The sequence below is a fragment of the Oncorhynchus clarkii genome, chromosome 1 (assembly GCF_045791955.1).
Source record: "Oncorhynchus clarkii lewisi isolate Uvic-CL-2024 chromosome 1, UVic_Ocla_1.0, whole genome shotgun sequence".
Classification (NCBI taxonomy): domain Eukaryota; kingdom Metazoa; phylum Chordata; class Actinopteri; order Salmoniformes; family Salmonidae; genus Oncorhynchus; species Oncorhynchus clarkii.
The window spans coordinates 1,274,211-1,302,098 of NC_092147.1; the positions used below are offsets into that span (position 1 = coordinate 1,274,211).

The 27,888-nt window shown below is 44.7% G+C and overlaps 1 protein-coding gene across 1 annotated transcript; it reads right to left on the reverse strand.

Moving 5' to 3' along the window:
• Positions 1 to 3,995: 3,995 nt before the first annotated feature.
• LOC139414580 (carbohydrate (N-acetylglucosamine 6-O) sulfotransferase 7) lies at positions 3,996 to 23,905 on the reverse strand. Its single transcript, XM_071162423.1, has 2 exons — positions 22,559 to 23,905; positions 3,996 to 4,464 (listed from the first exon to the last, which is right to left on the reverse strand). The coding sequence occupies exon 1, from the start codon at positions 23,835 to 23,837 to the stop codon at positions 22,590 to 22,592; it is 1,248 nt and encodes a 415-aa protein (XP_071018524.1). The 5' UTR covers positions 23,838 to 23,905; the 3' UTR covers positions 3,996 to 4,464; positions 22,559 to 22,589.
• Positions 23,906 to 27,888: the final 3,983 nt, after the last annotated feature.

A 27,888-nucleotide genomic window follows, 5' to 3' on the forward strand; every position in this document is an offset into this window, starting at 1 on the left:
GCAGATGTTAATGGTCACATGGTTAGCAGATGTTATTGGTCACATGGTTCGCAGATGTTATTGGTCACATGGTTAGCAGATGTTAATGGTCACATACACATGGTTAGCAGATGTTATTGGTCACATACACATGGTTAGCATATGTTACTGGTCACATGGTTAGCAGATGTTATTGGTCAGAAACACATGGTTAGCAGATGTTATTGGTCACATACACATGGGTAGCAGATGTTATTGGTCACATACACGTGGTTAGCAGATGTTTTTGGTCACATACACATGGTTAGCAGATGTTAATGGTCACATGGTTAGCAGATGTTATTGGTCACATACACATGGTTAGCAGAAGTTATTGGTCACATGGTTAGCAGATGTTATTGGTCACATGGTTAGCAGATGTTATTGGTCACATACACATGGTTAGCAGAAGTTATTGGTCACATGGTTAGCAGAAGTTATTGGTCACATGGTTAGCAGATGTTATTGGTCACATGGTTAGCAGATGTTATTGGTCACGTACACATGGTTAGCAGATGTTATTGGTCACATGGTTAGCAGATGTTATTGGTCACATAAACATGGGTAGCAGATGTTATTGGTCACATACACATGGTTAGCAGATGTTATTGGTCACATACACATGGTTAGCAGATGTTATTGGTCACATACACATGGGTAGCAGATGTTATTGGTCACATACACATTGTTAGCAGATGTTATTGGTCACATACACATTATTAGCAGATGTTATTGGTGACATACACATGGTTAGCAGATGTTATTGGTCACGTGGTTAGCAGATGTTATTGGTCACATGGTTAGCAGATGTTATTGGTCACATACACGTGGTTAGCAGATGTTATTGGTCACATACACGTGGTTAGCAGATGTTATTGGTCACAAACACATGGTCAGCAGATGTTATTGGTCACATGGTTAGCAGATGTTATTGGTCACATGGTTCGCAGATGTTATTGGTCACATGGTTAGCAGATGTTAATGGTCACATACACATGGTTAGCATATGTTACTGGTCACATGGTTAGCAGATGTTATTGGTCAGAAACACATGGTTAGCAGATGTTATTGGTCACATACACATGGTTAGCAGATGTTATTGGTCACATACACATGGGTAGCAGATGTTATTGGTCACATACACGTGGTTAGCAGATGTTTTTGGTCACATACACATGGTTAGCAGATGTTAATGGTCACATGGTTAGCAGATGTTATTGGTCACATACACATGGTTAGCAGAAGTTATTGGTCACATGGTTAGCAGATGTTATTGGTCACATGGTTAGCAGATGTTATTGGTCACATACACATGGTTAGCAGAAGTTATTGGTCACATGGTTAGCAGAAGTTATTGGTCACATGGTTAGCAGATGTTATTGGTCACATGGTTAGCAGATGTTATTGGTCACGTACACATGGTTAGCAGATGTTATTGGTCACATGGTTATCAGATGTTATTGGTCACATAAACATGGGTAGCAGATGTTATTGGTCACATACACATGGTTAGCAGAAGTTATTGGTCACATGGTTAGCAGAAGTTATTGGTCACATGGTTAGCAGATGTTATTGGTCACATGGTTAGCAGATGTTATTGGTCACGTACACATGGTTAGCAGAAGTTATTGGTCACATGGTTAGCAGATGTTATTGGTCACATGGTTAGCAGATGTTATTGGTCACATACACATGGTTAGCAGATGTTATTGGTCACATACACATGGGTAGCAGATGTTATTGGTCACATACACATTGTTAGCAGATGTTATTGGTCACATACACATTATTAGCAGATGTTATTGGTGACATACACATGGTTAGCAGATGTTATTGGTCACGTGGTTAGCAGATGTTATTGGTCACATGGTTAGCAGATGTTATTGGTCACATGGTTAGCAGATGTTATTGGTCACATACACATTATTAGCAGATGTTATTGTGAGTGTAGTGAAATGCTTCTAGATCAGCAGTATCTAACATGTCATATCTAACAATTCCACAGCAAAACCTAATATCTAACAGGTAATATCTAACAATTCCACAACAAAACCTAATATCTAACAGTCTAGTAAAGGAATGGGATGAGAATATATGAGTATAAACTATATGGATGAGCAGACAGAGCGGCTAAGATGCAATAGATAGTAAAGGATAGATAGTGAAGGATACAGGATACAGTACATACATATGAGATGAGTAATGAGAGATATGTAAACATTATTAAAGTGACTAGTGATCCATTATTAAAGTGACCAATGATTTCAAGTCTGTATGTTAGCAGCAGCCTCTCTGCTAGTGGTGGCTGTTTAACAGTCTGATGGCCTTGAGATAGAAGCTTTTTTCAGTCTCTCGGTCCCTGCTTTGATGCACCTGTACTGACCTCGCCTTCTGGATGGAAGCGGGGTGAACAGGCAGTGGCTCGGGTGGTTGTTGTCCTTGATGATCTTTATGGCCTTCCTGTGATATCGGGTGGTGTAGGTGTCCTGGAGGGCAGGTAGTTTTCCCCCGGTGATGCGTTGTGCAGACCTCACAACCCTCTGGAGAGCCATGTTGTCTTTCTGTCAGGCAGCTAAACCATGTCATCTTTGTCAGGCAGCTAAACCATGTCGTCTTTCTGTCAGGCAGCTAAACCATGTCGTCTTTCTGTCAGGCAGCTAAACCATGTCGTCTTTCTGTCAGGCAGCTAAACCATGTCGTCTTTCTGTCAGGCAGCTAAACCATGTCGTCTTTCTGTCAGGCAGCTAAACCATGTCGTCTTTCTGTCAGGCAGCTAACCATGTCGTCTTTCTGTCAGGCAGCTAAACCATGTCGTCTTTCTGTCAGGCAGCTAAACCATGTCGTCTTTCTGTCAGGCAGCTAAACCATGTCGTCTTTCTGTCAGGCAGCTAAACCATGTCGTCTTTCTGTCAGGCAGCTAAACCATGTCGTCTTTCTGTCAGGCAGCTAAACCATGTCGTCTTTCTGTCAGGCAGCTAAATGTCGTCTTTCTGTCAGGCAGCTAAACCATGTCGTCTTTCTGTCAGGCAGCTAAACCAGGCAGCTTCGTCTTTCTGTCAGGCAGCTAAACCATGTCGTCTTTCTGTCAGGCAGCTAAACCATGTCGTCTTTCTGTCAGGCAGCTAAACCATGTCGTGTCAGGCAGCTAAACCATGTTGTCTTTCTGTCAGGCAGCTAAACCATGCCGTCTTTCTGTCAGGCAGCTAAACCATGTCGTCTTTCTGTCAGGCAGCTAAACCATGTCGTCTTTCTGTCAGGCAGCTAAACCATGTCGTCTTTCTGTCAGGCAGCTAAACCATGTCGTCTTTCTGTCAGGCAGCTAAACCATGTCGTCTTTCTGTCAGGCAGCTAAACCATGTCGTCTTTCTGTCAGGCAGCTAAACCATGTCGTCTTTCTGTCAGGCAGCTAAACCATGTCGTCTTTCTGTCAGGCAGCTAAACCATGTCATCTTTGTCAGGCAGCTAAACCATGTCGTCTTTCTGTCAGGCAGCTAAACCATGTCTTTATCAGCGGCTTTTGGCTACTACATGATTCCATGTGTGTTATTTCATAGTTGATGTCTTCACTTATTCTACAATGTAGAAAATAGTAAAAAATAAAGAAAAACCCTTGAATGAGTAGGTGTTCTAGAACCCTTGAATGAGTAGGTGTTCTAGAACCCTTGAATGAGTAGGTGTTCTAGAACCCTGGAATGAGTAGGTGTTCTAGAACCCTGGAATGAGTAAGTGTGTCCAAACTTTTGGCTGATAGTGTACATATTAAAATACCTGTTCTTATACATGAAAAGCAAAACCCAATTGTAAAAAGGTGACCTAATAACTGTCTGAAATGCTCTAGAGGCTTCAATTCCTCCAATTTAAAGTGTATTGTAGATCACTCCTCACGTAAGGTGCACGGACATTAAATGCTGATTTATGGGCCTGGTCTGATTATAGAATCATCTGAGATCATTAGAAGAGAACTTGAAAACAACATGTAGCTGCGCCCGTATTAAACAGGAGTTAAATTATTTTATTAAACAAATTGACCAATAGCATTTATATAAATAATGAAAAGAGCAGGTTCTAGTATCGATCCCTGGGGAACACCTTTACGTACTTCAAGAAATTCGGACTCAGGACATAGTGATTGATGTCATGAGCTCAGGCCAGTGGAGGACAACTTGTTCAATAAAAAAAGCAGTATCAAACACTTTTGACAGATCCACAAACAGGAAGCACAACTCATTTTAGCATCTCAAGCACAATTCTGTCCCTCTAAGTCCTCTTCATGTTGACATGCTTCTGTCCAGCCCGTGACAGACTCCTTCCCTGTGTATCCTCTCTCCTTCAGTTCATACAGGATTGGCTGAAGAAAACAGACCCCATAACAGTCTTGCTGCTTCTCAGTTCCTCTTCCCTTGGCACCAGTCTGCCATCGTAGTTTTTCCCATGATTTTCAGGCACCTGGATGAAAAGGAAAAAATGTCGCAGCTAAAGTTAGCAAATTCAATCTCAAGCTAAAATAACAGGCCTGCTGCTCAATGGGTAGTAACAGGCCTGCTGCTCAATGGGTAGTAACAGGCCTGCTGCTCAATGTGTAATAACAGCCTCCCACCTCCTCCACTCTGTGAAAGGTGCCGGCTTACAGACCTGCCGGTCTCCCTCCCCTTTGTCTGGTCTCCCTCCTCCCCTGTGTCTGGTGTCTGGTCTCCCTCCTCCCCTGTGTCTGGTGGCTGGTCTCCCTCCTCCCCTGTGTCTGGTGGCTGGTCTCCCTCCTCCCCTGTGTCTGGTGGCTGGTCTCACTCCTCCCCTGTGTCTGGTGGCTGGTCTCACTCCTCCCCTGTGTCTGGTGGCTGGTCTCCCTCCTCCCCTGTGTCTGGTGGCTGGTCTCCCTCCTCCCCTGTGTCTGGTGGCTGGTCTCCCTCCTCCCCTGTGTCTGGTGGCTGGTCTCCCTCCCCCCCTGTGTCTGGTGGCTGGTCTCCCTCCTCCCCTGTGTCTGGTGGCTGGTCTCCCTCCTCCCCTGTGTCTGGTGGCTGGTCTCCCTCCTCCCCTGTGTCTGGTGGCTGGTCTCCCTCCTCCCCTGTGTCTGGTGCTGGTCTCCCTCCTCCATTATGTCTGGTGCTGGTCTCCCTCCTCCCCTGTGTCTGGTGCTGGTCTCCCTCCTCCCCTGTGTCTGGTGCTGGTCTCCCTCCTCCACTGTGACTGGTGCTGGTCTCCCTCCTCCCATGTGACTGGTGCTGGTCTCCCTCCCCTGTGACTGGTGTATGGTGCTGGTCTCCCTCCCCTGTGACTGGTGCTGGTCTCCCTCCTCCCCTGTGACTGGTGTATGGTGCTGGTCTCCCCCCTGTGACTGGTGCTGGTCTCCCTCCTTCCCTGTGACTGGTGTATGGTGCTGGTCTCCCTCCCCCCCTGTGACTGGTGTATGGTGCTGGTCTCCCCCCTGTGACTGGTGCTGGTCTCCCTCCTCCCCTGTGACTGGTGTATGGTGCTGGTCTCCCTCCCCTGTGACTGGTGTATGGTGCTGGCCTCCCTCCCCTGTGACTGGTGTATGGTGCTGGTCTCCCTCCCCTGTGACTGGTGTATGGTGCTGGTCTCCCTCCCCTGTGACTGGTGCTGGTCTCCCTCCCCTGTGACTGATGTATGGTGCTGGTCTCCCTCCCCTGTGACTGGTGCTGGTCTCCCTCCTCCCCTGTGACTGGTGCATGGTGCTGGTCTACCCCTGTGACTGGTGCTGGTCTCCCTCCCCCCCTCTGACTGGTGCTGGTCTCCCTCCCCTGTGACTGGTTCTGGTCTCCCTCCCCTGTGACTGGTGCTGGTCTCCCTCCCCTGTGTCTGGTGCTGGTCTCCCTGTGACTGGTGTATGGTGCTGGCCTCCCTCCCCTGTGACTGGTGTATGGTGCTGGCCTCCCTCCCCTGTGACTGGTGTATGGTGCTGGTCTCCCTCCCCTGTGACTGGTGTATGGTGCTGGTCTCCCTCCCCTGCGACTGGTGTATGGTGCTGGTCTCCCTCCCCTGTGACTGGTGCTGGTCTCCCTCCCCTGTGACTGATGTATGGTGCTGGTCTCCCTCCCCTGTGACTGGTGCTGGTCTCCCTCCCCTGTGACTGGTGTATGGTGCTGGTCTCCCTCCCCTGCGACTGGTGTATGGTGCTGGTCTCCCTCCCCTGTGACTGGTGCTGGTCTCCCTCCCCTGTGACTGATGTATGGTGCTGGTCTCCCTCCCCTGTGACTGGTGCTGGCCTCCCTCCCCCCTTGTGACTGGTGTATGTTGCTAGTCTACCCCTGTGACTGGTGCTGGTCTCCCTCCTCCCCTCTGACTGGTGCTGGTCTCCCTCCCCTGTGACTGGTTCTGGTCTCCCTCCCCTGTGACTGGTGCTGGTCTCCCTCCCCTGTGTCTGGTGCTGGTCTCCCTGTGACTGGTGTATGGTGCTGGCCTCCCTCCCCCTTGTGACTGGTGTATGTTGCTAGTCTCCCTCCCCCCTTGTGACTGGTGTATGGTGCTGGTCTCCCTCCCCCCCTGTGACTGGTGTATGGTGCTGGTCTCCCTCCCCCCTGACTGGTGTATGGCGCTGGCCTCCCTCCCCTGTGACTGGTGTCTGGTGCTGGTCTCCCTCCCCCCCTGTGACTGGTGTATGGTGCTGGTCTCCCCCCCCCGTGACTGGTGTATGGTGCTGGTCTAACTCTCCTCCTGTGAATGGTGCTGGTCTCCCTCCTCCCCTGTGACTGGTGCTGGTCTCCCTCCTCCCCTGTGACTGGTGCTGGTCTCCCTCCTACCCTGTGACTGGTGCTGGTCTCCCTCCTCCCCTGTGACTGGTGCTGGTCTCCCTCCTCCCCTGTGACTGGTGCTGGTCTCCCTCCTCCCCTGTGACTGGTGCTGGTCTCCCTCCTCCCCTGTGACTGGTGCTGGTCTCCCTCCTCCCCTGTGACTAATGCTGGTCTCCCTCCTCCCCTGTGACTGGTGCTGGTCTCCCTCCTCCCCTGTGACTGGTGCTGGTCTCCCTCCTCCCCTGTGACTAGTGCTGGTCTCCCTCCTCCCCTGTGACTAATGCTGGTCTCCCTCCTCCCCTGTGACTGGTGCTGGTCTCCCTCCTCCCCTGTGACTGGTGCTGGTCTCCCTCCTCCCCTGTGACTGGTGCTGGTCTCCCTCCTCCCCTGTGACTGGTGCTGGTCTCCCTCCCCTGTGACTGGTGTCTGGTGCTGGTCTCCCTCCCCTGTGACTGGTGTCTGGTGCTGGTCTCCCTCCCCTGTGACTGGTGTCTGGTGCTGGCCTCCCTCCCCCCCTGGCCCTGAAGGCTGGGCTTGTCAGAGGAGATGTATGGTGACAGACTGAGCCCAGACTCATACAATGGTCCCTATGTTCAGTTCTCGCCAGCAGGGCAGGCCTGCTGCTGCCTGGGGGTGTGATTCAGTCCCTGCCAACCCCCCCCCCCCTCCCTCCCTCCCTACCAGAGGCCTTTATAAACGTCAGTCCCTCATTAGTGCCTTACCTCCCTAACCTTACTCTATTTGCACACACTGTAGATGGATATTTCTGTTGTGTTATTGATTGTACGTTTGTTTATGTGTAACTCTGTGTTGTTGTTTGTACGTTTGTTTATGTGTAACTCTGTGTTGTTGTTTCTTCCATGTGTAACTCTGTGTTGTTGTTTCTTCCATGTGTAACTCTGTGTTGTTGTTTACTCCATGTGTAACTCTGTGTTGTTGTTTGTGCTGCACTGCTTTGCTTTATCTTGGCCAGGTCACAGTTGTAAATGAGAACTTGTTCTCAACTAGCCTACCTGGTTAAATAAAGGTGTTCTCAACTGGCCTACCTGGTTAAATAAAGGTGTTCTCAACTGGCCTACCTGGTTAAATAAAGGTGTTCTCAACTGGCCTACCTGGTTAAATAAAGGTGTTCTCAACTGGCCTACCTGGTTAAATAAAGGTGTTCTCAACTGGCCTACCTGGTTAAATAAAGGTGTTCTCAACTAGCCTACCTGGTTAAATAAAGGTGTTCTCAACTAGCCTACCTGGTTAAATAAAGGTGTTCTCAACTGGCCTACCTGGTTAAATAAAGGTGTTCTCAACTAGCCTACCTGGTTAAATAAAGGTGTTCTCAACTGGCCTACCTGGTTAAATAAAGGTGTTCTCAACTAGCCTACCTGGTTAAATAAAGGTGTTCTCAACTAGCCTACCTGGTTAAATAAAGGTGTTCTCAACTGGCCTACCTGGTTAAATAAAGGTGTTCTCAACTGGCCTACCTGGTTAAATAAAGGTGTTCTCAACTAGCCTACCTGGTTAAATAAAGGTGTTCTCAACTGGCCTACCTGGTTAAATAAAGGTGTTCTCAACTAGCCTACCTGGTTAAATAAAGGTGTTCTCAACTAGCCTACCTGGTTAAATACAGGTGTTCTCAACTAGCCTACCTGGTTAAATAAAGGTGTTCTCAACTGGCCTACCTGGTTAAATAAAGGTGTTCTCAACTGGCCTACCTGGTTAAATACAGGTGTTCTCAACTGGCCTACCTGGTTAAATAAAGGTGTTCTCAACTGGCCTACCTGGTTAAATAAAGGTGTTCTCAACTGGCCTACCTGGTAAATAAAGGTGTTCTCAACTGGCCTACCTGGTTAAATAAAGGTGTTCTCAACTGGCCTACCTGGTTAAATAAAGGTGTTCTCAACTGGCCTACCTGGTTAAATAAAGGTGTTCTCAACTAGCCTACCTGGTTAAATAAAGGTGTTCTCAACTTGCCTACCTGGTTAAATAAAGGTGTTCTCAACTGGCCTACCTGGTTAAATAAAGGTGTTCTCAACTAGCCTACCTGGTTAAATAAAGGTGTTCTCAACTGGCCTACCTGGTTAAATAAAGGTGTTCTCAACTAGCCTACCTGGTTAAATAAAGGTGTTCTCAACTAGCCTACCTGGTTAAATACAGGTGTTCTCAACTAGCCTACCTGGTTAAATAAAGGTGTTCTCAACTGGCCTACCTGGTTAAATAAAGGTGTTCTCAACTGGCCTACCTGGTTAAATACAGGTGTTCTCAACTGGCCTACCTGGTTAAATAAAGGTGTTCTCAACTGGCCTACCTGGTTAAATAAAGGTGTTCTCAACTGGCCTACCTGGTTAAATAAAGGTGTTCTCAACTGGCCTACCTGGTTAAATAAAGGTGTTCTCAACTGGCCTACCTGGTTAAATAAAGGTGTTCTCAACTGGCCTACCTGGTTAAATAAAGGTGTTCTCAACTGGCCTACCTGGTTAAATAAAGGTGTTCTCAACTGGCCTACCTGGTTAAATACAGGTGTTCTCAACTGGCCTACCTGGTTAAATAAAGGTGTTCTCAACTGGCCTACCTGGTTAAATAAAGGTGTTCTCAACTGGCCTACCTGGTTAAATACAGGTGTTCTCAACTGGCCTACCTGGTTAAATACAGGTGTTCTCAACTGGCCTACCTGGTTAAATAAAGGTGTTCTCAACTGGCCTACCTGGTTAAATAAAGGTGTTCTCAACTGGCCTACCTGGTTAAATAAAGGTGTTCTCAACTGGCCTACCTGGTTAAATAAAGGTGTTCTCAACTGGCCTACCTGGTTAAATAAAGGTGTTCTCAACTGGCCTACCTGGTTAAATAAAGGTGTTCTCAACTGGCCTACCTGGTTAAATACAGGTGTTCTCAACTGGCCTACCTGGTTAAATACAGGTGTTCTCAACTGGCCTACCTGGTTAAATAAAGGTGTTCTCAACTGGCCTACCTGGTTAAATAAAGGTGTTCTCAACTGGCCTACCTGGTTAAATAAAGGTGTTCTCAACTGGCCTACCTGGTTAAATAAAGGTGTTCTCAACTGGCCTACCTGGTTAAATACAGGTGTTCTCAACTGGCCTACCTGGTTAAATAAAGGTGTTCTCAACTGGCCTACCTGGTTAAATAAAGGTGTTCTCAACTGGCCTACCTGGTTAAATAAAGGTGTTCTCAACTGGCCTACCTGGTTAAATAAAGGTGTTCTCAACTGGCCTACCTGGTTAAATAAAGGTGTTCTCAACTGGCCTACCTGGTTAAATAAAGGTGTTCTCAACTGGCCTACCTGGTTAAATAAAGGTGTTCTCAACTGGCCTACCTGGTTAAATACAGGTGTTCTCAACTGGCCTACCTGGTTAAATACAGGTGTTCTCAACTGGCCTACCTGGTTAAATACAGGTGTTCTCAACTGGCCTACCTGGTTAAATAAAGGTGTTCTCAACTGGCCTACCTGGTTAAATAAAGGTGTTCTCAACTGGCCTACCTGGTTAAATAAAGGTGTTCTCAACTGGCCTACCTGGTTAAATAAAGGTGTTCTCAACTGGCCTACCTGGTTAAATAAAGGTGTTCTCAACTGGCCTACCTGGTTAAATACAGGTGTTCTCAACTGGCCTACCTGGTTAAATAAAGGTGTTCTCAACTGGCCTACCTGGTTAAATAAAGGTGAAATAAAACATTTTTTTTAAATAAATTAGGAGGAAGAAAATATTTCCCTACCATTCCGTTTCCCGTCAGAAGGACTCAGTAAAGCCTACATAGTACAGTCTACCCTCTGACGTGCTGGAGGAGTGTTGTGATGATGTTAACCTGGTCAGTTATAGGTCTTACTGCGGTACTAGTGGGTCTAACTGCAGTACTGTGAGGTCTATGGGTCTTACTGCGGTACTAGTGGGTCTATGGGTCTTACTGCGGTCCTAGTGGGTCTATGGGTCTTACTGCGGTACTAGTGGGTCTATGGGTCTACTGCGGTCCTAGTGGGTCTATGGGTCTTACTGCGGTCCTAGTGGGTCTATGGGTCTTACTGCGGTACTAGTGGGTCTATGGGTCTTACTGCAGTACTAGTGGGTTTATACGTCTTACTGCGGTCCTAGTGGGTCTATGGGTCTTACTGCAGTACTAGTGGGTCTATGGGTCTTACTGCAGTACTAGTGTGGTTCTACAATCCATTGATCTCATCCTGAGATGTTTCATGCTGATCTCAGACTGAGGTGATATTTCTAATAATACTGGGCTGGACAAAGTCACCCCAGAGCGGAGGGCACAACTTGGCTTGTTCAACCGGGTAATTCATGTGTGATAACAGATATGTGTGAGATATCAGACACTCCTGTGGTTGTGTGTGGTTACTTCATAGTCTGTGGACTCTAGTGGTTAGTCAGGACTTAGATACTAACTGACATGGAACAGAGTCCATTCCCTGACTACAGTGAAATAGGCCTACCGCCTACTCTGGAGATATGCATTGGCTTGGGACAGTGATCCCCAGGCATCTATTTCATTAATGCACACAGCTTTTTCACTAATAAAATGTTGAAAAGACTAGATCACTATTTATTGTTACCAATATGACCATTAGAATAACAAATTCAAACTGCTGTTTCATCATGATATCTTGTTGCTGTTAACCTACATTATAAGGCTGCGTTGAGACAATGACTTATCAATGACCCAAGTCCAGCTCAGTTAATCCCTACCATTGTGACGCTGAGTTGTCATAATGCTTCAGGCAAATGTACATTACACCCGGGGTGTTAGTAAACACAATGTACGTAACCTAATATATGTCCCTCTAACTGCCTGAAAGCCTCTGTTGATCCTACAGCTGTTGTCTGCAGTAATCATGTGCCTATGAACAAGAGTTACACTGTTAGCACTAAGGAGGTGTGTCCTATAGGAAGACCACTGTTAACACTAAGGAGGTGTGTCCTAGTAGGAAGACCACTGTTAACACTAAGGAGGTGTGTCCTAGTAGGAAGACCACTGTTAGCACTGAGGTGGTGTGTCCTAGCAGGAAGACCACTGAGGTGGTGTGTCCTAGCAGGAAGACCACTGTTAACACTAAGGAGGTGTGTCCTAGTAGGAAGACCACTGTTAACACTGAGGTGGTGTGTCCTAGTAGGAAGACCACTGTTAACACTGAGGTGGTGTGTCCTAGCAGGAAGACCACTGTTAACACTGAGGTGGTGTGTCCTAGTAGGAAGACCACTGTTAGCACTGAGGTGGTGTGTCCTATAGGAAGACCACTGTTAACACTGAGGTGGTGTGTCCCAGTAGGAAGACCACTGTTAGCACTGAGGTGGTGTGTCCCAGTAGGAAGACCACTGTTAACACTGAGGTGGTGTGTCCTAGTAGGAAGACCACTGTTAACACTGAGGTGGTGTGTCCTAGTAGGAAGACCACTGTTAGCACTGGGGTGGTGTGTCCTAGTAGGAAGACCACTGTTAACACTGAGGTGGTGTGTCCTAGTAGGAAGACCACTGTTAGCACTGAGGTGGTGTGTCCTAGTAGGAAGACCACTGTTAGCACTGAGGTGGTGTGTCCTAGTAGGAAGACCACTGTTAACACTGAGGAGGTGTGTCCTAGTAGGAAGACCACTGTTAACACTGAGGTGGTGTGTCCTAGTAGGAAGACCACTGTTAACACTGGGGAGGTGTGTCCTAGTAGGAAGACCACTGTTAACACTGAGGTGGTGTGTCCTAGTAGGAAGACCACTGTTAACACTGAGGTGGTGTGTCCTAGTAGGAAGACCACTGTTAACACTGTAGGAAGACCACTGTTAACACTGAGGTGGTGTGTCCTAGTAGGAAGACCACTGTTAACACTGAGGTGGTGTGCCCTAGTAGGAAGACCACTGTTAATACTGAGGTGGTGTGTCCTAGTAGGAAGACCACTGTTAACACTGAGGTGGTGTGTCCCAGTAGGAAGACCACTGTTAACACTGAGGTGGTGTGTCCTATAGGAAGACCACTGTTAACACTGAGGTGGTGTGCCCTATAGGAAGACCACTGTTAACACTGAGGTGGTGTGTCCTATAGGAAGACCACTGTTAACACTGAGGTGGTGTGTCCTATAGGAAGACCACTGTTAACACTGAGGTGGTGTGTCCTAGTAGGAAGACCACTGTTAACACTGAGGTGGTGTGTCCTATAGGAAGACCACTGTTAACACTGAGGTGGTGTGTCCTAGTAGGAAGACCACTGTTAACACTGAGGTGGTGTGTCCTATAGGAAGACCACTGTTAACACTGAGGTGGTGTGTCCTATAGGAAGACCACTGTTAGCACTGAGGTGGTGTGTCCTATAGGAAGACCACTGTTAACACTGAGGTGGTGTGTCCTATAGGAAGACCACTGTTAACACTGAGGTGGTGTGCCCTATAGGAAGACCACTGTTAACACTGAGGTGGTGTGTCCTATAGGAAGACCACTGTTAACACTGAGGTGGTGTGTCCTATAGGAAGACCACTGTTAACACTGAGGTGGTGTGTCCTAGTAGGAAGACCACTGTTAACACTGAGGTGGTGTGTCCTATAGGAAGACCACTGTTAACACTGAGGTGGTGTGTCCTAGTAGGAAGACCACTGTTAACACTGAGGTGGTGTGTCCTAGTAGGAAGACCACTGTTGACACTGAGGTGGTGTGTCCTATAGGAAGACCACTGTTAACACTGAGGTGGTGTGTCCTAGTAGGAAGACCACTGTTAACACTGAGGTGGTGTGTCCTATAGGAAGACCACTGTTAACACTGAGGTGGTGTGTCCTATAGGAAGACCACTGTTAGCACTGGGGTGGTGTGTCCTATAGGAAGACCACTGTTAGCACTGAGGTGGTGTGTCCTATAGGAAGACCACTGTTAACACTGAGGTGGTGTGTCCTATAGGAAGACCACTGTTAACACTGAGGTGGTGTGTCCTATAGGAAGACCACTGTTAACACTGAGGTGGTGTGTCCTAGTAGGAAGACCACTGTTGACACTGAGGTGGTGTATCCTAGTAGGAAGACCACTGTTGACACTGAGGTGGTGTGTCCTAGTAGGAAGACCACTGTTAACACTGAGGTGGTGTGTCCTAGTAGGAAGACCACTGTTAACACTGAGGTGGTGTGTCCTATAGGAAGACCACTGTGTGCATCTCACCCTGCATTAATAAAAAATAACCTGAGTATGTCTGTCTACCTCTGCCAGTAAAGTAATAAAAACAACCAAGCATCCCAGAAATGTGTTAAAAATAGCCCGCGGTAATATATGTAGCTTAAGAAATAAGGTTCATGAAGTAATGAACTAATATAGTGTATAAGAGGTCAGGCTGGGCCTAATATAGTGTATAAGAGGTCAGGCTGGGCCTAATATAGTGTATAAGAGGACAGGCTGGGCCTAATATAGTGTATAAGAGGACAGGCTGGGCCTAATATAGTGTATAAGAGGTCAGGCTGGGCCTAATATAGTGTATAAGAGGACAGGCTGGGCCTAATATAGTGTATAAGAGGACAGGCTGGGCCTAATATAGTGTATAAGAGGACAGGCTGGGCCTAATATAGTGTATAAGAGGACAGGCTGGGCCTAATATAGTGTATAAGAGGTCAGGCTGGGCCTAATATAGTGTATAAGAGGACAGGCTGGGCCTAATATAGTGTATAAGAGGACAGGCTGGGCCTAATATAGTGTATAAGAGGTCAGGCTGGGCCTAATATAGTGTATAAGAGGACAGGCTGGGCCTAATATAGTGTATAAGAGGACAGGCTGGGCCTAATATAGTGTATAAGAGGACAGGCTGGGCCTAATATAGTGTATAAGAGGACAGGCTGGGCCTAATATAGTGTATAAGAGGACAGGCTGGGCCTAATATAGTGTATAAGAGGACAGGCTGGGCCTAATATAGTGTATAAGAGGTCATTCAATAAGTTTTGTAGTGATTCCTATGTTGTTGATGTAAATCATATTTGCTGGTCTGTGGTGTGTAATGAGGAGCAACCAGACGCTGCTGGTCTGCGGTGTGTAATGAGGAGCAACCAGACGCTGCTGGTCTGTGGTGTGTAATGAGGAGCAACCAGACGCTGCTGGTCTGTGGTGTGTAATGAGGAGCAACCAGGCGCTGTTGGTCTGTGGTGTGTAATGAGGAGCAACCAGACGCTGCTGGTCTGTGGTGTGTAATGAGGACCAACCAGACGCTGCTGGTCTGTGGTGTGTAATGAGGAGCAACCAGACGCTGCTGGTCTGTGGTGTGTAATGAGGAGCAATCAGGCGCTGTTGGTCTGTGGTGTGTAATGAGGAGCAACCAGACGCTGCTGGTCTGTGGTGTGTAATGAGGACCAACCAGACGCTGCTGGTCTGTGGTGTGTAATGAGGAGCAACCAGACGCTGCTGGTCTGTGGTGTGTAATGAGGAGCAATCAGGCGCTGTTGGTCTGTGGTGTGTAATGAGGAGCAACCAGGCGCTGCTGGTCTGCGGTGTGTAATGAGGAGCAACCAGACGCTGCTGGTCTGCGGTGTGTAATGAGGAGCAACCAGGCACTGCTGGTCTGCGGTGTGTAATGAGGAGCAACCAGACGCTGCACTTGACACATTTGCCTATCCCAGTTACTAATAAGCATGAACCCATTAAGAAAATGACTGTAAAAACTGTTAAATCCCTGTGGCTTGATGAGGAATAGAAAACTGGTATGGTGTAGAGGGATGAGGCAAAATAGATGGCAAATAAGTCTGGCTGTACAATCAAAATTGCAAACGTACTGCAGAAATCATGTGACCAAACTGAATAGAAAGGGGAAGAACCGACACTATGAAACAAAGATAAGTCAAAAGCTTTGGAGCACCTTAAATTACATCCATTTATTGAATCAGATGTCTCATTCATCACAAAACCCACTGATCTTTCCAACTACTTCTATGATTTTTTTCATTGGCAAGACAAACTTAGGGATGACATGCCAGCAACAAACGCTGACACTGCACAAGTATAACGGACTTATGAAAGACGAGCATTTACATGTTTAGTTCCGTAAAGTTAGTATGGAAGAACAAATTATTGTTGTCTATCAACAATGACAAGCCACCGGGGTCTGACAATCTGGATGGAATAATAGCAGACGATATTTGCCAGATCTTCAATTTATGCCTACTAGAGAGTGTGTACCCTCAGGCCTGGAGGGAAGCGAAAGTCATTCCTCTACCTAAGAATAGTAAAGCCCCCTTTACTGGCTCAAATAGCCGACCAATCAGCCTGTTACCAACCCTTAGTAAACTTCTGGAAAAAATTGTGTTTGACCAGATACAATGCTATTTTACAGTAAACAAATTGACAACAGACTTTAATAACGCTTATAGGGAAGGACACTCAACAAGCTCAGTTACACAAATGACTGATGATTGGCTGTGAAAAATGTATGATAAAATGATTGTGGGGTCTGTTTTTGTTAGAATTCTTGCGGCTTTTGACATTATTGATCATAGTCTATTGTTGGAAAAACATGTGTTATGGCTTTGTGTTATGGCCCATGTTATAATGTGTTGTTATGTTGTGTTGCTACCATGCTATGTTGTCATGTTGTGTTGCTACCATGCTATGTTGTCATGTTGTGTTGCTACCATGCTATGTTGTTATGTTGTGTTGCTACCATGCTATGTTGTTATGTTGTATTGCTACCATGCTATGTTGTTATGTTGTGTTGCTACCATGCTATGTTGTCATGTTGTGTTGCTACCATGCTATGTTGTCATGTTGTGTTGCTACCATGCTATGTTGTTATGTTGTGTTGCTACCATGCTATGTTGTCATGTGTTGTCATGTTGTGTTGCTACCATGCTGTGGTGTGTTGCTACCATGCTATGTTGTGTTGTCATGTTGTGTTGCTACCATGTTGTGGTGTGTTGTGTTGCTATCATGCTGTGGTCATGTGTTGCTGACATGCTGTGGTATCATGTTGTGTTGCTACCATGCTGTGGAGTCATGTTGTGTTGCTACCATGCTGTGGTGTGTTGCTACCATGCTATGTTGTGTTGCTACCATGCTGTGGAGTCATGTTGTGTTGCTACCATGCTGTGGTGTGTTGCTACCATGTTGTGGTGTCATGTTGTGTTGCTAACATGCTATGTTGTCATGTTGTGTTGTCATGTTGTGTTGCTGCCATATTGTGGTGTCATGTTGTGTTGCTACCATGCTATGTTGTGTTGTCATGTTGTGTTTCTGCCATGCTGTGGTCATGTTGTGTTGCTGCCATGCTGTGGTGTCATGTTGTGTTGCTACCATGCTATGGTGTCATGTTGTGTTGCTACCATGCTATGTTGTCATGTTGTGTTGCTACCATGCTATGTTGTCATGTTGTGTTGCTATCATGCTGTGGTGTCATGTTGTGATGCTACCAAGCTATGTTGTCATGTGTTGCAACATAGCAACACATGTCAGGAGGCCTTTTGACTTTTGGTTGGCCATCAATGTAAATAAGAATTTGTTTCTTAACCGACTTGCCTAGTTAAATAAAAAGGTTAAATAAAATGTTAATTGTGGATAAAGAGCAACATGTCTAAACAGAACACAGAGGGTGTTCTTTAATGGAAGCCTCTCCAACATAATCTAGGTAGAATCAGGAATTCCCCAGGGCAGCTGTCTAGGCCCCTTACTTTTTTCAGTCTATGCTAAAGACGGTGTCCATGTATGCAGATGACTCAATGCAATACACATCAGCTACTACAGTGACTGAAATGACAGCAACACTTAAAGAGCTGCAGTTAATCTCAGAGTGGGTGGCAAGGAATACATTTGCCCTAAATATTTCAAAAACTAAAAGCATTGTATTTGGGACAAATCATCCACTAAACCTCAACTAAATCTTGTCATGAATACTGTGGATATTGAGCAAGTTGAGATGACTAAACTGCTTGGAGTAACACTAGATTGTAAACTGTCATGGTCAAAACATATTGATGCAGTAGTAGCTAAGATGAGGGAGAAGTCTGTCTATAATAAAGCGATGCTCTGCCTTCTTAACACTATCAACAAGGCAGGTCCTGTTCAGTCATGTGGTCAGGTGCCACAAAGAGGGACTCAGAACAGGGCAGCACGGTTGGCCCTTGGATGTACACAGAGAGCTAATATTAATAATATGCATGTCAATCTCTCCTGACTCAAATAGGAGGAGAGCGTGACTTCATCACTTCATTGTATTGATGAGAGGTATTGACATGTTGAATGTACCGAGCTGTCTGTCTAAACTACTGGCACACAGCTCAGACACCCACCCCACAAGACATGCCACCAGAGGTCTGTTTAAACTACTAACACACAGCTCCGACACCCACCAGAGGTCTGTCTGAACTACTGGCACACAGCTCAGACACCCATGCATACCCCACAAGACATGCCACCAGAGGTCTGTCTGAACTACTGGCACACAGCTCAGACACCCATGCATACCCCACAAGACATGCCACCAGAGGTCTGTCTGAACTACTGGCACACAGCTCAGACACCCATGCATACCCCACAATACATGCCACCAGAGGTCTGTCTGAACTACTGGCACACAGCTCAGACACCCATGCATACCCCACAAGACATGCCACCAGAGGTCTGTCTGAACTACTGGCACACAGCTCCGACACCCATGCATACCCCACAAGACATGCCACCAGAGGTCTGTCTGAACTACTAACACACAGCTCTGACACCCATACATACCCCACAAGACATGCCACCAGAGGTCTGTTTAAACTACTAACACACAGCTCCGACACCCATGCATACCCCACAAGACATGCCACCAGAGGTCTGTCTGAACTACTGGCACACAGCTCTGACACCCATACATACCCCACAAGACATGCCACCAGAGGTCTGTCTGAACTACTGGCACACAGCTCTGACACCCATACATACCCCACAAGACATGCCACCAGAGGTCTCTTCACAGTCCCCAAGTCCAGTACAGACTATGGGAGGCTCCCAGTACTACATAGAGCCATGACTACATGGAACTCTATTCCACAGTACTACATAGAGCCATGACTACATGGAACTCTATTCCACAGTACTACATAGAGCCATGACTACATGGAACTCTATTCCACAGTACTACATAGAGCCATGACTACATGGAACTCTATTCCACAGTACTACATAGAGCCATGACTACATGGAACTCTATTCCACAGTACTACATAGAGCCATGACTACATGGAACTCTATTCCATATCAGGTAACTGATGCAGCAGTAGAATCAGATTTAAAAACAGGTAAAAATACACCTTATGGAGCAGCGGGGACTGTGAAGAGACACGCACAAGCACATGCATACACACACACAATAACATACGCACTATCCAAACATGTACACATGGATTTTGTGTTATAGATAAGTGATAGTAATAGAGCAGAGGCCTGAGGGTACACACTTAATATGTTGTGAAATCTGTTATGAATGTATTCTAATGTTTTTAACATGTAAAACTGCCTTCATTTTGCTGGAGCCCAGGAAGAGTAGCTGCTGCCTTGGCAGAGTCTTGGAGAGTCACACACAGTTGACCCATATAGTGGCCTTCAGAAAGTATTCCTACCCCTTGACTTATTTCACATTTTGTTGTTACAGCCTGAATTCAAAATGGATTAAATATGTTTCTCACCCATTTACACACAATACCCCATAATGACGTCACAATACCCCATAATGACGTCACAATACCTCATAATGACAAAGTGAAAACATGTTTTTAGAAATGTTAGCTAATGTATTGATAATGAAATACAGAACTCTCATTTTCATAAGTATTCACAGCCCTGAGTTAGAATCACCTTTGGCAGCGATTACAGCTGTGAGTCTCTCTGGGTCTCTAAGAGCGATTACAGCTGTGAGTCTCTCTGGGTCTCTAAGAGCGATTACAGCTGTGAGTCTCTCTGGGTCTCTAAGAGCGATTACAGCTGTGAGTCTCTCTGGGTCTCTAAGAGCGATTACAGCTGTGAGTCTCTCTGGGTCTCTAAGAGCGATTACAGCTGTGAGTCTTTCTGGGTCTCTAAGATCGATTACAGCTGTGAGTCTTTCTGGGTCTCTAAGAGCGATTACAGCTGTGAGTCTTTCTGGGTCTCTAAGATCGATTACAGCTGTGAGTCTTTCTGGGTCTCTAAGAGCGATTACAGCTGTGAGTCTTTCTGGGTCTCTAAGAGCAATTACAGCTGTGAGTATTTCTGGGTCTCTAAGAGCGATTACAGCTGTGAGTCTCTCTGGGTCTCTAAGAGCGATTACAGCTGTGAGTCTTTCTGGGTCTCTAAGAGCGATTACAGCTGTGAGTCTCTCTGGGTCTCTAAGAGCGATTACAGCTGTGAGTCTTTCTGGGTCTCTAAGAGCGATTACAGCTGTGAGTCTCTCTGGGTCTCTAAGAGCGATTACAGCTGTGAGTCTTTCTGGGTCTCTAAGAGCGATTACAGCTGTGAGTCTCTCTGGGTCTCTAAGAGCGATTACAGCTGTGAGTCTCTCTGGGTCTCTAAGAGCGATTACAGCTGTGAGTATTTCTGGGTCTCTAAGAGCGATTACAGCTGTGAGTCTCTCTGGGTCTCTAAGAGCGATTACAGCTGTGAGTCTTTCTGGGTCTCTAAGAGCGATTACAGATGTGAGTTATTTTTTTAAATTCTTCAATTTCTCAGTTCAAGTGCGTCAACTCCGTTTTACCTTGAATTAGTCCTTTTGTAAGTTTTTCTAGGTAAGCCATTCTTCAGGCTCTGTCAAGTTGGTTGTTGATCATTGCTGAACAGACATTTCCAAGCCGATGTTGCCCTTTCCTGCAGTCAAATGACCGAATGGCCTCATGGGGTGGAATGTTAGAAAAAAATGTCCTTTTCTTATGAATCACTTTTCTTATTTTTTTTATGCCACAAATCTGGTGTTTCTATGTCAAATGGTTTCGTTATAGTTCAGTCTTCTGTGATGTATATAAAGTGTAATATTGGGATGCAAACTCAATATTATATATTTCAACTTTATATCTGACATGGTACAGGGGTCCTCTTTTTTTTAAGCCCATAACCATGTGTGTGTTTTGTTTTAAAGTAGATTTATTTAAGACTACCAATAAACACTGTGATCCTGATTTAGCCCACTGCAGTAAAAGGCTCAATCAAAACTGTGACGAGGCCACTCAGGAACATTTAATGTTGTCTTGGTAAACAACTCCAATGTAGATTTGGCCTTGTGTTCTAGGTTATTGTCCTGCTGAGAGCTGAATTTGTCTCCCAGTTTTTTCCCAGGTTGTCCTCTAGGAATTTGCCTGTGTTTGGCTCTATTCAGTTTCTTTTTATCCTAGAAAGATTCCTTGCCGATTACAAGCATACCCATAACATGATGCCGCCACCACCATGCTTGAAAATATGAAGAGTGGTACTCAGTGATGTGTTTGCCCCAAAAATAAAGCTTTGTATTCAGGACAGAAAGTTCATTTCTTTGCCACATTTTTTGCAGTTGTACTTTAGTCCCTTGTTGCAAACAGAATGCATGTTTTGGAATATTTGTATTCTGTTTAGGCTTCCTTCTTTTCACTCTGTCAATTAGGTTAGTATTGTGGAGTAACTACAATGTTGTTGATCCATCCTCTGTTTCTCCTATCACAGCCATTGAACTCCGTGACTGTTTTAAAGTTACCATTGGCCTCATGGTGAAATCCTTCACCATCATCATCATCACAGGCCTACAAACCATTATTATCATCATCATCACAGGCCTACAAACCATTATCATCATCATCACAGGCCTACAAACCATTATTATCATCATCATCACAGGCCTACAAACCATTATTATCATCATCATCACAGGCCTACAAACCATCATCATCATCACAGGCCTACAAACCATCATCACCACCACAGGCCTACAAACCATCATCATCATCATCACAGGCCTACAAACTATCATCATCATCACAGGCCTACAAACCATTATCATCATCACAGGCCTACAAACCATTATCATCATCATCACAGGCCTACAAACCATTATCATCATCATCACAGGCCTACAAACCATTATCATCATCACAAAACTACAAACCATCATCATCACAGTCCTACAAACCATCATCATCACAGTCATCACAGTCCTACAAACCATTATCATCATCACAGTCCTACAAACCATCATCATCATCACAGGCCTACAAACCATTATCATCATCATCATCACAGGCCTACAAACCAGTATCATCATCATCACAGGCCTACAAACCAGTATCATCATCATCACAGGCCTACAAACCATTATCATCATCATCATCACAGGCCTACAAACCATTATCATCATCATCATCACAGGCCTACAAACCATTATCATCATCATCATCACAGGCCTACAAACCATTATCATCATCATCATCACAGGCCTACAAACCATTATCATCATCACAAAACTACAAACCATCATCATCATCACAGTCCTACAAACCATCATCATCACAGTCATCACAGGCCTACAAACCATTATCATCATCACAGTCCTACAAACCATTATCATCATCACAGTCCTACAAACCATCATCATCATCACAGGCCTACAAACCATTATCATCATCATCACAGGCCTACAAACCATCATCATCACATACCTACAAACCATCATCATCACAGTCCTACATACCATCATCATCATCACATGCCTACATACTTTCGTCATCATCATCACAGGCCTATATACCATCATCATCACAGGCCTACAAACCATCATCATCACAGGCCTACATACCATCATCATCATCATCACAGGCCTACATACCATCATCATCACATACCTACAAACCATCATCATCATCACAGGCCTACATACCTCCATCACCACCATCTTGATGCTGTAATGTCTATGTTTGATCCACACTGTTCTTCTGATAGCCCAGTTGTCTCATGACCTCACTGCAGTAGTCTTCCACTTGGGAGATCTGCTCAATGTTCAACCGCTCTCTCCATGCGAAGATGGCTTCCTTAGCGTCTCTGGACGATATTACAAACGGTTTGTCTGAGGAGTAACCGTGTCCGTGGGTCATGTTCAACACGAACTTATCCATGGCAGGAAAGGAGGAGAGTTTGGAGAAGCTGTAGAGTCTCCTGAGTTCCTCCATGGGGTGTAGAACCAAGTCCTCGTAGCGGATCTTGATGTAATTCCTCTTCACCCAGGGGGGCGCGTTCATCATGAGCATCATGTCGTTCAGCCAGTTGTCACATATTAGCTCCATTGCGCTAGAGACATAATTCTCTGCCCGGTTCCCCCTGTTGTTTGGCACCAGTAGACGCTTGTACTTCTCCGTCTGTTTTTTACTCCTCAGTACCTGTATGCTCTCCTTGACCAGAGCTTGTTTCGATTTCAGTCGTGAATTGTGCACTGCCCGCGGGTCTCTAAACAACTGAATGATCTGGAGATTTAAAGCGGGATCTCTCATTAACGGGACGAGTACACCGAGGTCCAGAACCCGCACACCTTTGATTACCACGACGCGGTACTTCTTGCACTCCCTCTCCAACTCTTTGATATCTTTCCTTGGACACTTTCCACAGACGTCATCTTGGACTAATCCCACGTCGTTTCTCTTGTACGCCTCGCATAGAGGTTCCGAGCAGATCACTTTGTTCTTTCTCCATCCAAATATAAAAGACGTGGTGATATTTTGGCTCCCTGTGTACAGTTTTAAAACTGAGAAGTCGCATCGTAATAACGCCTTCATCATATCACGCACCGCTCCTTGCAGACTGACCGCATCTCCTGGATAGAGAGCCTGCCATATATGCCACATGGGCTCGTAGAGGTAAAACACATCGGGGTGTTGATTGAATAACTCTCCTAAGAACGATGACCCCGTCCTCCATGTAGCATGTAAATAAACGTGTATTTTAGACTGGCTCCTGTTGACTACCGTCTCTTCCACGGTAGCCGTAGTGTTGCTGAACTTGTCCCCGTTATTCCACACATCGAGGTCGGGGCACCTCGGCTGTTGCTTGCCATGTTTAATATGCCCTGATTTACTCCTGTAGTCCAGCATATACGGAATTAACAGAAGTAACACGGAATATCCTATAATTAAAATGAAGTATTTCTTCTGTAGCCTTCTTTTCATTTCCCTCTCTCACAGATAGACAGGGCTGTTGTTGGGTTCGATGCCGCTCTGTGAAGGCTGAGACCAGCAAGAAGAAAGAGTTGAACAATAAATGACTTAGACACGCCCACTCAAATGACGACAAAAAAGCCCACGGTCACAGGTTCAAAATAAAAGCCCAGTTATATAGTTTCAGTCTAGTGTGCATTCATGTAGCCTTTTTATTCCTTTTTTTTTTTTAATAAAACGTTTTTTCGAATCATATTTATGTATAGCTAGGCCTATATAAATGTTTCTATGTCAATTAGAGTCTTATAGCAAAGGGCCTGAATACATATGGAAAATAAGGTATTTCTGGGAAATTTCTGTTTTCTTTTCGCTTTGTTATTATGAGATATTGTGTGTAGATTGATGAGGGAAAATGTCATTTAATCAATTTTAGAATAAGGCTGTAACAAAATGTGGGAAAAGTTGTATAGGCCATCATTGTAAATAAAAATGGATTCTTAGCTTTACTTGCCTAGTTAAATAAATGTTAAATAAAGGTTAAAACATTTTTTTAAGTCAAGCGGTCTGAATACTTTCCGAATGCCCTGTATTGGTGAAAAACACACATATCCCTGCAAAGGAAAAGCTGTTCTCCAACGAAAGCCGAATGAAAACAGAGAAATAACTGTAGTTAGAAAAACTGTTAGTTTTTATTCTAACAATTGGTTGCCATGGTGAATAATCCAATAGCAATTGGTAGGACACATGAAAGAGTTTACCGGAATCTCTACATTAAAAATACTGTTGATCTAATGACATTTTGTGGTATTCAAAATTCAAATATAAGGGGCTTTTATACAACTTATATATGTTAAACAAGCAATTTATAAACTGCACACACACCAAAAACCCTGTTGCCTTGACAAGAGTCAATAAATCACTAGTATCGATCAGGTTGTAGGCCTATGTGCTTTTGAAACTAACGCAACTGGAGAAAAAAAAACACATGGAAACTGGTTTATGGGTAATTCAAATTTCCTTTCATCTCGGCAAGGCCAAACGAGGAAGTGAATTTTTAAAAATCACATTTTTCCTTTTGTCAATTTCAACGCCAGTAAATGGTCTAATGCAAAATGCTTTGATTTCCCACTTATCTCTAAATGTGAGTAGCGGACAAAATATAAAAACAACAAGATTGTTCTATTTCCATGTAATAATATATTTATTTTTCTTTTCATGTGTCCAAATTCGAAATACCAAAACCAAGTTTTTTTATTTTTCAGTTGGAAGATATTATATTGTCGAAAACAAAAAAGCACTCATCGGTAGATAATGATCTTAGAAAATAACGAATCGGTTCCATTTCTCATTACTGGTGATGTGGGTTGGGCTAAATCCATAGTCTTGTATCGTTGGCCAAAGGCATATTCTGTTCAAATCTAGCCTTCAAAATAAGAGTTGAGTGTGTGTTGTGCGACTTTGTGTGTGTTAAAAAATACATACTTGTGTTCTTTCTAGAGCATATAGCGAGTACTTAAGTCAACTATCATTTATCAAGTTCGATTCCAAAAATAATAAGGCGAAAAGGAAAGTTTGTACTAAGTTTACTAGAAGTTTTATAAGCGTAGGTCTATTTGGGAGGTCTGGAAAACAAAGCAGGCATGTGAGCATCCTTTTTTACTATTTGGTTCCCTTCGCCAGGGAGGCTATCCCATAACACCTTGCATTGGCGAAAATGTGAGACCGAAGTCCGCGCCCGGGACAAAATGACGGCGGTCCAAACACTTTAAAAAGACACCCTCGTCCACTTACCCTCATCCACTTATCCTCGTCCACTTATCCTCGTCCACTTATCCTCGTCCACTTACCCTCGTCCACTTATCCTCGTCCACTTATCCTCGTCCACTTATCCTCGTCCACTTACCCTCCTCCACTTACCCTCGTCCACTTATCCACTTACCCTCGTCCACTTATCCTTGGGGGAATCCCCGTCGCCATCTTGGAGGGCGGTCCAAATGATTAGCCAAGCAAGGGAAGATTGCAACTTAAGCCCCTCACCCTTGTTTTCAGTCGGCTTTGCGAGTGTACAATTATGTTCACTCCGGGGCCTGAAACTCCCCATAAATCAACGAATGTACATCTGCTAAGAAAAGTAATGAACAGTGTCAAGTGATAAAAACAATCAAGCATCCCAGAAAAGTGCTAAAAAAGGTTCATGAAATCAATAATTTGCTAGTAACAGATGACATTAATCTCTGAAACTCAGCTAGATAATCCCTTAGATGATACAGTGGTAGTAATAGAAGGTTATAACATTGACAGAGAAGATAGAAATGCCAAAGGTGGAGGTGTTGCTGTTTATATTCAGAACCACATTCCTGTAAAGAATAGAGAGGATCTCATGTTAAATACTGTTGAAGTAATATGGCTACAGGTTCATCTGCCTCACCTAAAGCCCATTCTGGTGGGAAGCTGCTATAGACCACCAAGTGCTAACAGTCAGTATCTCGATAACGTGTGAAATGCTTGATAATGTACGTGATATCAACAGAGAGGTATATTTTCTGGGTGATTTAAATATCGACTGGCTTTCATCAAGCTGCCCACTCAAGGAAAAACTTCAAACTCTAACTAGTGCCTGCAACCTGGTTCAGGTTATCAGTCAACCTACCAGAGTAGTTACAAACAGCACAGGAATGAAATCATCAACATGTATTGATCACATTTTTACTAATGCTGCAGATATCTGCTCTATAGCAGTATCTAAATCCATTGGATGTAGTGATCACAATATAGTAGCCATAACCAGTAGCCAGTTACTAATAAGCACGCACCCACTAAGAAAATGACTATAAAAACTGAAATCCCCATGGATTGATGAGGAATTGAACAATTGCATGGTTGAGAGGGATGAGGTGAAAGGAATGGCAAATAAGTCTGGCTGCACAACTGACTGGCAAACGTACTGCAAACTGAGAAATCATGTGACTAAACTAAAACAAAAAGAAGAGGAAACGGTACTAAATGTCACCTGTTAAATGGGATACTTCACAGGCTGTAACTACTCATGGTTATATAATGATGTTCATTAGAGTTGTGATCTGTTAAATGGGATACTTCACAGGCTGTAACTACTCATGGTTATATAATGATGTTCATTAGAGTTGTGATCTGTTAAATGGGATACTTCACAGGCTGTAACTACTCATGGTTATATAATGATGTTCATTAGAGTTGTGATCTGTTAAATGGGATACTTCACAGGCTGTAACTACTCATGGTTATATAGTGATGTTCATTAGAGTTGTGATCTGTTAAATGGGATACTTCACAGGCTGTAACTACTCATGGTTATATAATGATGTTCATTAGAGTTGTGATCTGTTAAATGGGATACTTCACAGGCTGTAACTACTCATGGTTATATAGTGATGTTCATTAGAGTTGTGATCTGTTAAATGGGATACTTCACAGGCTGTAACTACTCATGGTTATATAATGATGTTCATTAGAGTTGTGATCTGTTAAATGGGATACTTCACAGGCTGTAACTACTCATGGTTATATAGTGATGTTCATTAGAGTTGTGATCTGTTAAATGGGATACTTCACAGGCTGTAACTACTCATGGTTATATAATGATGTTCATTAGAGTTGTAATCTGTTAAATGGGATACCTCTTGGGGCGGCAGGGTAGCCTAGTGGTTAGAGCGTTGGACTAGTAACCGGAAGGTTGCGAGTTCAAACCCCCGAGCTGACAAGGTACAAATCTGTCGTTCTGCCCCTGAACAGGCAGTTAACCCACTGTTCCCAGGCCGTCATTGAAAATAAGAATTTGTTCTTAACTGACTTGCCTGGTTAAATAAAGGTAAAATAAATTTAAAAAAAATACTTCACAGGCTGTAACTACTCATGGTTATATAATGATGTTCATTAGAGTTGTGATCTGTTAAATGGGATACTTCACAGGCTGTAACTACTCATGGTTATATAATGATGTTCATTTGTGATCTGTTAAATGGGATAATTCGCAGGCTGTAACTACTCAGCGCAAATATGGATAATGGTTCTGTAAACATAATCT